General features: G+C 47.0%; 1 protein-coding gene and 1 pseudogene across 1 annotated transcript in view; both read left to right on the forward strand.

The window, feature by feature from the left end:
* Positions 1-10: 10 nt before the first annotated feature.
* Epcam (epithelial cell adhesion molecule) overlaps positions 11-11,523 on the forward strand; it is a 14,119-nt gene continuing 2,606 nt past the window's right edge. The window contains exons 1-8 of the mRNA XM_004627683.2: positions 11-195; positions 3,288-3,395; positions 3,758-3,998; positions 5,351-5,416; positions 7,105-7,168; positions 8,031-8,132; positions 8,935-9,135; positions 10,877-10,921. Coding sequence (XP_004627740.1) covers positions 120-195; positions 3,288-3,395; positions 3,758-3,998; positions 5,351-5,416; positions 7,105-7,168; positions 8,031-8,132; positions 8,935-9,135; positions 10,877-10,921 — 903 coding nt within the window. The 5' untranslated portion in view covers positions 11-119. The remainder of the gene's footprint in view (positions 196-3,287; positions 3,396-3,757; positions 3,999-5,350; positions 5,417-7,104; positions 7,169-8,030; positions 8,133-8,934; positions 9,136-10,876; positions 10,922-11,523) is intronic.
* Positions 6,516-6,616, forward strand: LOC111815749 (annotated as a pseudogene).

Below are 11,523 nucleotides of genomic sequence, written 5' to 3' on the forward strand. Positions count from 1 at the left end.
GCAGGTCGGCGAGGGGCCCCCGCCGCGGCCAGAGCGCGCGGCCCGCCGGCGAGTGCGCAGCTGAGTCTGCTCGTCTCCCGGCTCGCGCAACCCCTGCCTCCCGGGCCTCCGCGCGCGGCATGGCGTCCTTCCAGGTCTTCGCCTTCGGGCTCGTGCTCCTGGCGGCGACGGTGCCGGTGGGCACGGCGCAGGACGGTGAGAGCGGCTCGGCCGGGGTCTGGCGGGCCGGGCGGGGGTCTCGGCGGCGGGCCGGGAAGGCCGAGACGAGGGCTGGCGGCGGCGGCGACCCGGCGACCCGAGCGGCCACCTCGGGGCCCCGGCGGCTAGACACGCGCCCCCTTCCCGGGCGCACCGGCTTGGGGCTCCGGCTCCGGAGCGACTCCGGCAGGCGCGGAGGCTGCGGCGGCGACCACCCACCTGCCCCGACACCTGCGCCCGCCCGACACCTGCGCCCGCCGGATGTGGCCGCGGGCGGGAACAGGTAGCTGGGCGGGCGCTGCGCACCTGCGCGCGGGGCGCTGCCCTCCGGAGTCCGCCCTTCCGGACCTGGGTTTCTCTTTTCTAAGAAACGTGAGTCATGCCAGGTAAATGGTAGGGGACACGGAAATAAAAGGCAGCTGTGGGGAGTACAAATCTCATAATCCCACCATTTCAAGAATTCCAGGGTTAATAGCTGGTCTGTCTTTCTTTTAGATCCTGTTGTAAACATTGCCCTAAACCTGAACATGTAAGCCTGTATTATTTTAATTGTTCCTGCGAGTAGAAATCCAGAATTTTCCATTTCCTTTAGTTTCACACGATCACAGAAACTTCGCTGGTAACGTACTATATAGGACAGATCCCTGAAAGTATAGCCTTTCTTTAGTATTTTAAAACACTTTGAGGGCTGGCGCGAGGGAGGTTGAAAACAGGAGGATCGCTACAAGTCCGATCTGTGTAGTGTGACCCTGCAGACCCTGTACTAAATACATTTAAAAAAAAAAAAAAAAAGTAAAACACTTGGAAAGCCTGGAGTGGTTGTGCGCACCTGCAGTCCCAGAACGCAGGCTGTGGCAGGATTGCTGCGAGTTTAAGGCCAGCCTACGTAGCCATACAGTTTCCAAAAAACAGAAAAAAGAGTAGTTTGATTCTACTGCCTATTCTAGACTAGGCACTTTGGCTGTGGTGTTTGATTTGTGAGGAGGTGCCTAACCCTAAGTTTAATCTCCTTGTATTTTCTAAGTTGAATCTGAGACCATGTACTTTTTTTTTTTTTTTTCTTTTTGAGACAACTTTGCTATCCAATTCAGGCCATCCTTGAATTCACTTTGTAACCCAGGCTGGCCTCAAACTTCCTCAGCTCTTCAGGTACTGAGATCATAGGCGTGCGCCACCATGTCCAGCTAAACACTTTAGGGTACATGAGTTCACAAAAGATCAGTATAAAAATTCTGTGCTATTTAAAAAAAAAATTAAAAAGTTGTGTTGGTACATTTTAGATATACATAATGATCACATTCATCATAGAAAATTTTTACTTGTATATAATATATCTCAACTCTTTTTTCTCCAGTGCCCTCCCTTCCATTCAACTCCTTTTCCCTCATTTTTTTTTTTTTTGTAGTTTGATTTTTTCCCCCATAATTTTATTGAGTCTTATTTTGTTTTACTTAAGTTTATGGAACTGGCAAGCGCTTATTCTACTGAGCCATCTCCCCAGCCCTGGGTACAGTTTAGATATCCGCAATGATCACATTTATCATAGGGAATGTGTACTTGTACATGATACATTCTGTCCAGCCTTTCCTCTCATTTATAAAAGCTTTGCTTCCATTTTCTTTTACTATTTTTCCCCTTTCCTGTTCTTTTTTCCCATCCCATTTGAAGTCCTGCTAGTTCTGTTCATTCTTTCTTAATAATTACACCCCTGGGGCTGGGGAGATGGCTCAGTAGAATAAGCGCAAGGGCCTGAGTTCAATCCCCGGTTCTGGGAAAAAAAAATTGTGCCCCCATAATGGGACATGGTGGTACACACCTGTCATCATAGCACTTGGCAGGTTGAGGTAGGCAGGAAGGTCTCTGTGAGTTCCATTTCAGTATGAACTACATAGTGAGATCCTGTCTGGGAAAAAAAAAAAAGTGAATAAATAAAAGCACTCTTTCCTGACTTGATGACACTAGCCTGTCATCCGAGTGATGGGGGCTGTAAGGCAGGAGGATTGCAAGGTTGGGCTCCGCTTGGGCAATTTAGTGACTGGGACCCTGTCTCAAATAAGAGATTAAAAAGTTCAGTATGAAGGCTCTATTTAGTCCCCAGATAAAAGGGATGGGATGGTCTTGTCAATATGAAGTTCATCTTTTGAAGTAGTCAAGGATAAAACTGTTAAGTTGACATCAGTACTCGAGTAGGTGCTTGATACCACTTTTTTTTTTCCCTCAGTATAACTTTCAAAATCACATACTATGATTCAATAGTTAGGAAACATACAAAGATGCCTCCCAATTCAGTTTAAAGAATGTATAAGGAAAGACATGAAATATTCTGAAGGTTGGCATGTTCCTGCTAACCCGCAAAGCAAGCATTCCTTAAGGACATGGGGAGAAGCTGGGTGCGGTGGTGTATACCTGTGATTCCAGTACTTGGGAGGCTGAGGCAGGAGGATTGCTGGGAGTTTGAGGCCAGCTTGGGCTACAAAGTGGGACCGTGAACCCCCCAACCCCAAAGGAAAAGAAAGAAGAGGTGGAAGAAGAAAGAAAGGCCCTGTGGATTTTCAGGTTCTAGAACTGGAACTGCTGTGAAAGAGGCAGTCACTGGGAAGGATTTTTTCTTTTTTTTTTTTCTTAAGAGGCAGTCACTGGTAGCAGAGGTTTACTGACAGGAAAGGTGGAAAGAGCTGAAAGTGGGAGTCTTGCAGAGCTGGAGCTGAGGTGACCTTTGAAGCCCTTTGAAGCGCTGCACTGCTGCACTGGGGAGGGCGTGGCTCTGGTAGGGCGCGGCTCCATGGTAGGGCCCATGTGGGATCCTGAATCCAATGTCCACATTTTTTTTAAAACTTGTTTATCAAGATTTCAGTGGAGCACATACAGATTAGACTGTACGTCTGTCCAGTTCAGCCAGCGCCGGGCAGGTGTGTTACAGCTGCTTGCCTTTAGGAAGGTCTTTAGCTTCTAGCTGAGGAGGGATGCAGGACCCCGGCTGACAGTTTGTGTCCCTTAACCTGGGCACTGTTACCAGAACAGAATAAGCAGGGACGTCAGAGTTGATCATTGGATCCACATTTCCAAATGCATGTCCTTCCACTTTCTAGGATGTGTGTGTGAAAACTACAAAATGGCCACAAACTGCAATCTGAACAGAAATGGTCAGTGCCAGTGTACCTCCTACGGCTCACAGACGCCCGTCATTTGCTCAACATGTGAGTAAGATGGTTGTCCTGCCCCGATAGTAGGCTTTTAGTTGCTGTGCCTTGAACCGGGAAGGGGCTTGTTGGCCTAAATCAGAATGGTATCATTTGTCACAGTAATCTCACATTTGGGGCGCCTTCAACTAATAGAGTGTGGGAAGATGAAAGTGTGAGGTAATGCTTGGCATGGAAGTAAGGAGTTAAAAGTGTGTTGTCCTCATACAGTAAATGCTGTAGTCACCTTGCAGTTTGAGCCTGAGCTTTTTTTTTTTTTTTGGTGGAACCGGGGATTGAACTCAGGTCCTTGCACTTGCCAGGGAAGTGCTTATTCCACTGAGCCATCTCCCCGGCCCTACCCCGAGCTTCTTTTGCAGTGGCTTCCAAATGCCTCGTGATGAAGGCAGAGATGATGCACTCCAAGGCGGGGAGGCGTGTGAAGCCTGAGGGTGCGATCCAGAACAACGACGGGATGTACGATCCTGACTGCGATGAGCGGGGGCTCTTCAAAGCCAAGCAGTGCAACGGCACGGCCACGTGCTGGTGCGTGAACACTGCTGGCGTCCGCAGGACCAACAAGGACTCCGAGATCCAGTGCTCCGACACCGTACGGACCTAGTGAGTGGGCCGCCGGGGTTACTTAGGGCTGGCATGCGCCTGGGATCTGTTTCACTTCTTTGGGGCAGAGATATAATTTCTGGTTTAGGATTCAGAAGGAAGGCAAGAGTACGTGGTGAGGGGCTGGTGAGATGGCTCAGTGGTCTAAAGCACCTACTTAGAACAAGCTTAGCAAAGCACAGGGACTTGCGGTTCAATCCCCCAGCACCACATGCCAGCCAGCCCCGCCCCCTGGTGGGCTGAGCTGGCCACACACACACACACACACACACACACACAAATAAGTAAATAAAAAAAAAATTAAAAAAAAAAAAAAAAAGTACGTGGTGAACGCATCTGCCCAGTTCCCCGTGCGCAGTGCGCGTCCAGACAGCTGATGGCGTCGGTTTATTCGAGAACTAGGGCACGCGATGAATTTCCCAGGTAGAGGCATTCTTTGTCATATACCTGGAAGGGTACTAGACAGAATTTTCTTTTCAATAGTGGTTCAGCTTTTTTTTTTTTTTCATGAATTTAGGACAGGATCTTCAGGGTATACGGGTCTCACTGCCTAGATCAGTTTGTAGTGATCCTCCTGTCTTCAGCCTCCCAAGGGCTTGGGTTACAGGCGCACACCAACATGTCCAGTCTCAGTCGTGTCTCAGTGTGCCCCACGGGGCGGGGCTGGCGTGGCAAGTTGGGGGTCGCACCCCGGCTGCTGCGAACGGCTCAGAATTTTACAGTGTGATTAATGTTAAGTATATGTAAACAACTTAAGCTATTTACATATTTACTTATTTTTCTTTTCAGATTGTAAATATTTGCTTATTTAATAAGTACACAGGTTTTTAAAATTTCTTTGAGAAGGATTTTGTTATATAGTTCAGGCTGGCTTTGAGCTGCCTCAGCCTCCTGAGGGCTGGGATTTTAACTTTGTGTTTGAAGAGTGAGGTTCGAGGGCTGATTTGACAGATGGTTGTTTGAGGGACTATTTGGTGAGAATCCCACTCAAATTAGCTTAAGCAAAGCCAACTTTACTAAATGATCAGGCCTAAAGTCTTCACGCTGCAGTTCCAAAATCTTTTGGAGCCTGGTTCATTTTTTTGTTTTCTCATCTTTCGTGTCTCTTTACTTGAACAGGGCGCAGTCTGGCCCCTCAGCCTCGACCTCATGGGCTGTAGGTGTGTCAGCCACAGGCCAGTGGTCAGGATTAGAACACACGTGCAGTCACTCTCTGTGAAGGGGGAGGAGAATGGGAAGAAGCCTGGGCAAAATCCCTGCTCTGTCAGCTTGGCTGTCACTCCAGCCCGAACGCCACTGAGCTGGTCAGAAAGGTCGGGTGTGGGCCGCTGACTCTGTCCTTTCACTTACAGCTGGATCATCATTGAACTAAAACACAAAGAGAGACAGCAGCCTTATGACCTTCAGCATTTACGGAGGTAAGTACAGTCTCATGCCCCCAGTCTGCCTGCACGGTGGCTTGCCACACCTGCCGTCCTACACCATTAGAAAAATTAAGTTAAAAATGCCATTTTTTGGGCTGGTGAGATGGCTCAGTGGCCTAAAGCACCTACTTAGAACAAGCTTAGCAAAGCACAGAGACCGCGGTTCAATCCCTAGCACCACATGCCGGCCGCCCCGCCCCCTGGTGGGCTGAGCTGGCCACACACACACACACGCACACAAATAAATAAATAAAATTAAAAAAAAAATTAAAAATGCCATTTTTTTTAGTGTCTATCAGTAGGGTTTTTTTTTTTTTTTTCTTTGCCTTTTTGAGATAGGGTGCACGGCTGCCGGCCTAGTACTCAGGAGGCTGAGGCATGATTGCCAGGAGTGTGAAGCCAGCCTATGCTACATAGTGAGACCCTGTCTAAGAAAAAAGCAAAAACAAAGAAAGTGGCAAGAGTGGGGGCCAGGAGATGGCTCAGTGGAATAAGCGCTTCCCTGGCAAGTGCAAGGGCCTGAGTTCAATCCCTGGTTCCACCAAAAAAAAAAGTAAAAATTATTTTACTTTACTTTTAGGCTTTTTTGAGATAGGCACTTGCTGTGCAGTTTAGGCTGGCCTTGAACTTACTGTGTGGCACAGGCTGGCTTTGAATTCACAGTGATCTCCTTGCCTTAGCCTCCTGAGTGCTTGGATTTTCATTTATTTATTTATTTATTTATTTTTGAGACAGAGTCCTGCTGTATAGTTTGGGCTGGCCTTCAACTCGCTTGTAGCCCACACTTGGCTGGAGCTCACAGCAACCCTCCTGTGGTAGCCAGCCTGAATGCTGGGAGGTAACAGGCACGTGCTGCTGTGCCCAGCAAAATGTTCTCTTTCTGTCTGTCTGTCTTTTTTTTGCGGAACCAGGGGTTGAACTCAGTCCTTTGCGCTTGGTAGGCAGGCACTTACTCTACTGAGCCATCTCCCCAGCCCCTCTATTTCTAATTCAGATGGTGCTCAGCACTTTCAAGATGAATGTATTGTACTAGCCTAAAGTGTTTTTTTTATTATGATAGTTGCAAAGTGGCATAAAAATTTTAATGGCTTAGCTCTACTTTGGCAGTGCAGTACTGAAATCAGAGTGATTCAGAGATTAGCGTGGTCCTTGCACAAGGATGATATGCAAATTTGTGAAGCAGTCCCTTTTTTAAAAAATGTATTTAGTAGAGGATCTATAGGATCTCACTACATAGATTGTACTCGGACTTGTAGTGATTCTCCTGTTTGCAGCCTTCCAAGTGCTGGGATTACAGGTTTGCACCACCACTCCCAGTCTCAATCCCCATCTCAGTGCGCCCCTGGGGCCCGGCCGGCACAGCAGGCGGGGGAGCAAACTCCCAGCCCCTACCTGGCCCCTGCGTCTGCCTAAGCAGGTGCTTTAGTCCACTGAGCTATCTGGCTGGCCCTAGCATTCCATATTTTAAAAGGAATTCTTTTAGCGACTTCAGTAGTGATGATTGCAGACTTTGAGCTGTGTGCTCAGTGAGGAGGGCTTCTTACCTGGTGTGATGGCGCCCTCGAGAAGCCGAAGCATTGCAGGCTGCATGTGGAGAAAAGACCTCGAACCCAGAGTAGAGCTGCTTACTGTCGTGTGATGTAATGCAGTTTTTAAACTCCAATTTCAAAAATTATTTACAGTGCGCTTCAGGAGGCAATCACAACCCGTTACCAGCTGAATCCAAAATATATCACAAATATCTTGGTAAGAGTTTTGGTAAATAATTCTTTTTTTTTTTTTTTTTTTTTGTGGTACCAGGGATTGAACTCAGAACCCTGCGCTTGGCACTTAGTCTCCCGAGCTAGCTCCCTGGCCCCCTGGTGAATAAGTTTGAGCAGAAATTTGGTGGGATGGTATGGTCCACGTATCAGCAAAGCCAGTGATCTTAGTGGTCATTAAATGTCTTTTAGTAACACTGTAAGTCCTGAGCATTTCTTTTGAAATTCCTGTTTTGAAAACCCCAGTTCAGGCATTGAAGAAAACACAACATCTCTTAGCGCCCCGACACCTGCGTCTGTGGCCACAAGAGCCTCCCACGCTGGCTCTTTGCGTGTTCTGTGGTGCTGCGCTTCCCCCAGCCTCCTTTTCTTTGGCTTTCTTTTCCATTTCTGTGGGTGAGGGTGCTAGTCCTCACCCAGCTATCCCCGCCCTTTTTTTTCCTTGTGGTATCGGGGATCAAACTCAGGACCTTGAGTTTGCCAGGCAGGTGTTTAAGCCACTGAACTATCTGCGTGGCCCCTAGCTAGCTAGCCCTTTTTAACTCCACCTTAGTTTTTAAAAAATGTACTATTATTGTTGATGAATTATTTCAATAGCTAGTGAAGAATTTAATTACTACTAATATAAAAGAACATTGATAAATGTACATTACACAAAATAAAAATCTGAATTTATTTTTTCTTTTTTTCTGGTCTAGTACTAGGGATTGAACTCAGGACCTTGAGCTTGCCAGGCAGGCTCTTATGCCACTCAGCTATACCCCTGGTCCTGACGATTCTATAAATAATATCTTAGTATAATTTTGACTACATTGATACTAATTTGTCTTTTTCATCCCCCTTCCCAGTATGAGAATAATGTCATCACTATTGATCTGATGCAAAATTCTTCTCAGAAGACTCAGAATGATGTGGACATAGCTGATGTAGCTTATTATTTTGAAAAAGACGTGAGTATAAACTGTTTGGGGGGGGCTCTCCTCAAGGCAGGGTCTGGCTGTGTGTCCAGGCTGGTGTTGAATTCACCTTCAGTCCTCCTGCCTCAGCCTCCGTCGAGTGCTGGGAGTGTAGGTGTGCGCCACCACGCCCAGCTTCAGTCTCCTTGTTTTACTGTGTTCAGCTCTTTTTCTGCATAATCAGATGAAGCATACTTGTACATGGTGCTTCTGCAACTGAGTTCTTCATAACCAGGAGTGGTGGCTCAGGCCTGCCCTCCCAGCACTCTGGAGTGGAAGGCAGGAGGACAGAAACTTTGAGCCCAGCCTGGGCAGTTTGGTCAGTTACAAAGACCCTGTCTCTAAGGGGCCGGGGAGATGGCTCAGTGGAATAAGCGCTTCTCTGGCAAGTGCAAGGGCCTGAGTTCAATCCCCGGTTCCGAAAAAAAACAAACAAACACAAAACAAAGACCCTGTCTCACAATTGGGGGAAAATAAAAAGAGATTTACAGGGCTGGGGATGGAGCTCAGTAGATTGACATTTTCATTTTTTATTATTTTGAGGCAGTTTCTAATTATAGGCGGCCATTGTTTTTCTAAATTTTATTTATTTGTTTATTTATTTATTTTGTGTGTGTGTGTGGCCAGCTCAGCCCACCAGGGGGCGGGGCTGGCTGGCATGTGGTGCTGGGGATTGAACCGCTGTCCCTGTGATTTGCTTAGCTTAGCTTGTTCTAAGTAGGTGCTTTAGACCACTGAGCCATCTCGCCAGCCCGGCCATTGTTTTTCTTAAGTGTTTTCTTTCTTGTCAACATAGGTTAAAGGTGAATCCTTGTTCCTTTCTAAGAACATGGACCTGAGAGTAAACGGGGAACAACTGGATCTGGATCCTGGCCAAACTTTAATTTACTATGTTGATGAAAAACCACCTGAGTTTTCAATGCAGGGCCTAACAGCTGGTGTGATTGCTGTCATTGTCGTTGTGACACTAGCAATTATCGCTGGAATCGTGGTGCTGGTGAGTACAGACTAGAGGAAACCTGACCCATGCTCCAGAACCTTCCAGAATCTGGAGCAGATGACTCCATGGCATTTCCTGTTCCTTTTTGCAAGTCAGACCCTTGAGGAGGAGGGAGTCTGTCGCTGAGCACCAGCCACAAGCCAGTTGTGTTCCACAGCAGCAGCCTGTGTGTCGCCAGGCTTAGGGCAGAATACCTGTGCTCCAGAAGCAGGCAGTGAGCTGGAACAACAGGACACGAGATTTTGTTGTTTTGGGAGTGGAGTAGTTGCTGGGAATGAACCTAAGGCCTTGGCAACCCCAGGCCAGTGCTCCGCCACTGAGACACGCCCCCAGCTGCAGAGCACAAGATTTCAGTTAGCATAGAGAATGGAAGTGGTAAGTTTGAAACAATAATTTTAAAATAAAAATTAGCAAATTTAATTTAGAGTGCTTTAGAAGTAGTACCTTGCTGGCCGTGGGGGTCCACACCTGTAACCCCAGCAGTTGGGAGGCTGAGGCAGGACGAGCACCAGGAGTTGGAGGCCAGCGTGGGCTACACAGTGAGTTCAAGGCCTGCCTGAACTGTACAGTGAGGCCCTGTCTCAAAAAGGAAAGAGAAGTGGAAATGATTTGATAGAGCTTCGTGCTAGCAGAGGCCGTGTAAGGCAAGAAAGCAAAACCCATGAAAGTTACAGAAAATTTAAGTAAACACACTTAAAAATAGTTACATTAAATATGTAGATATAAATATATATAGATAGTCATAAGCCTTTTTGGGAATAGGGCAGTATACTGGGATTTGAAGCCGGAGCCTCAACATGTTCTCGGTAAGTAACCTGACAGTGGGCTACATCCCCAATTCTTTGTGGGGTTTTTGGCAGAACTGGGGATTGAACTCAGGCTCTTGTGCTTGCCAGACAAGCGTTTATTCTACTGAGCCATCTCCCTGGTCCCTCCTTTGTGGGTTTTTTTTTTTTTTTTTGGTGCCTTGTGCTTGCCAGACAGGCACCTAGGCTGCTGAGCCATCTCCCGGCCGTTTTTGTTTTTGTCTAGTCTTGAACTCTTAGGCTCAAGTGAGCTTTCTGTCTTGCCAGAACTATCAGTGTGTGCTACCATGTCTGTACAAAATTAAATGAATTCACACTTTAGCGGCAAAGATATTGTGAAGCCAAAGATACTGATTCTATAATGGGAAAAATATTCACAGTCTACTTGTTTTTTTTTTTTTTGGTACCGGGAATTGAACTCAGGATATACACTTGCTAGGCAGGTGCTGTGCCACTGAGCTACATCCCTGGCCTCATGAAAAATATTCATAATGCATAAAATAAAGATGGATATTGTGCGTGATAAGCAAAGCTCTTAGAAATAGATGAGGAGACCTACAGATGGCCACAGGGATGGATAGATGATCTGCAGAAGAGTTTCAGATGACGGGCGGCAATCACAAATCTAAGTGTCCCGTGGAAAGGAAGTACAAGTGCAAACAGCAGGCACAGGGGCCGGGGAGATGGCTCAGTAGAATAAGCGCTACGGGGGCAGGCCCCCTAAGTGTTGACAGATTTTTAAAAACCTTTTGGCTATGAACCTTTGCTGGGCGCAGCACTGGTCACTTGGAGGCTGCAGAGTGAGACTCTGTCTCAAAAGCAAACAAACCCCTGAAACTGATGTGTGTCTTCAAAGCATATGTGTAAAAATGTAGACTAACTTTTTGTTTGAGTTGCCGTTCTAAGATGGTGTTCATTTTTCTCCCATTCAGATCATTTCCAGAAAGAAGAAAACAGCCAAGTATGAGAAGGCTGAGGTAAATAGATGACTTACGCTCTAACGAGGCCCTGTTTGATATCTTACTCCTGGTGATTGGACACTAATGGGCCCCAAGTACATGGAGGCCCTTTACATTCGGTTGGTCTTTGGAGGAGCTTTTTTTTTTTTTTTTTTTTTGCGGAACCAGGGATTGAACTCAGGCCCTTGCGCTTGCCAGGGAAGCGCTTACTCCACTGAGCCATCTCCCCAGCCCGAAATTTTTGGGTTTTTTTTTTGAGGAACTTTTACCTAACTTACTGCACCTTGTATTGAATCGTGCTTCATAAATTCCACGTTTCGTGAGCCTTGTGGGAGCGTGTACTCCAGGGGTAGTCACATTAGAGAACTCTGGGGACTAGTGAAGTGCTGTGTTTCTGCGACTGCAGGTGAAACTCAGGTGAACATGTCACTTGTCATAATCTGTCACATGCTAGCTACTTGTATGTAATAGTGGTGTGAGATTAGGCTGTTGGCGTGTTTGTCACTCAGAATCATTTTTTGGGGTTGGTTTTTTTTTGGTACTTGGCATGGAACTCACGATCTCACACTTGCTAGGCAGGCGCTCTGCCACTAAGCTATATCCCTGGCCTTTTCAGAATT

The sequence above is a fragment of the Octodon degus genome, unplaced genomic scaffold (assembly GCF_000260255.1).
Source record: "Octodon degus isolate 3935 unplaced genomic scaffold, OctDeg1.0 scaffold00020, whole genome shotgun sequence".
Taxonomy (NCBI): Eukaryota; Metazoa; Chordata; class Mammalia; order Rodentia; family Octodontidae; genus Octodon; species Octodon degus.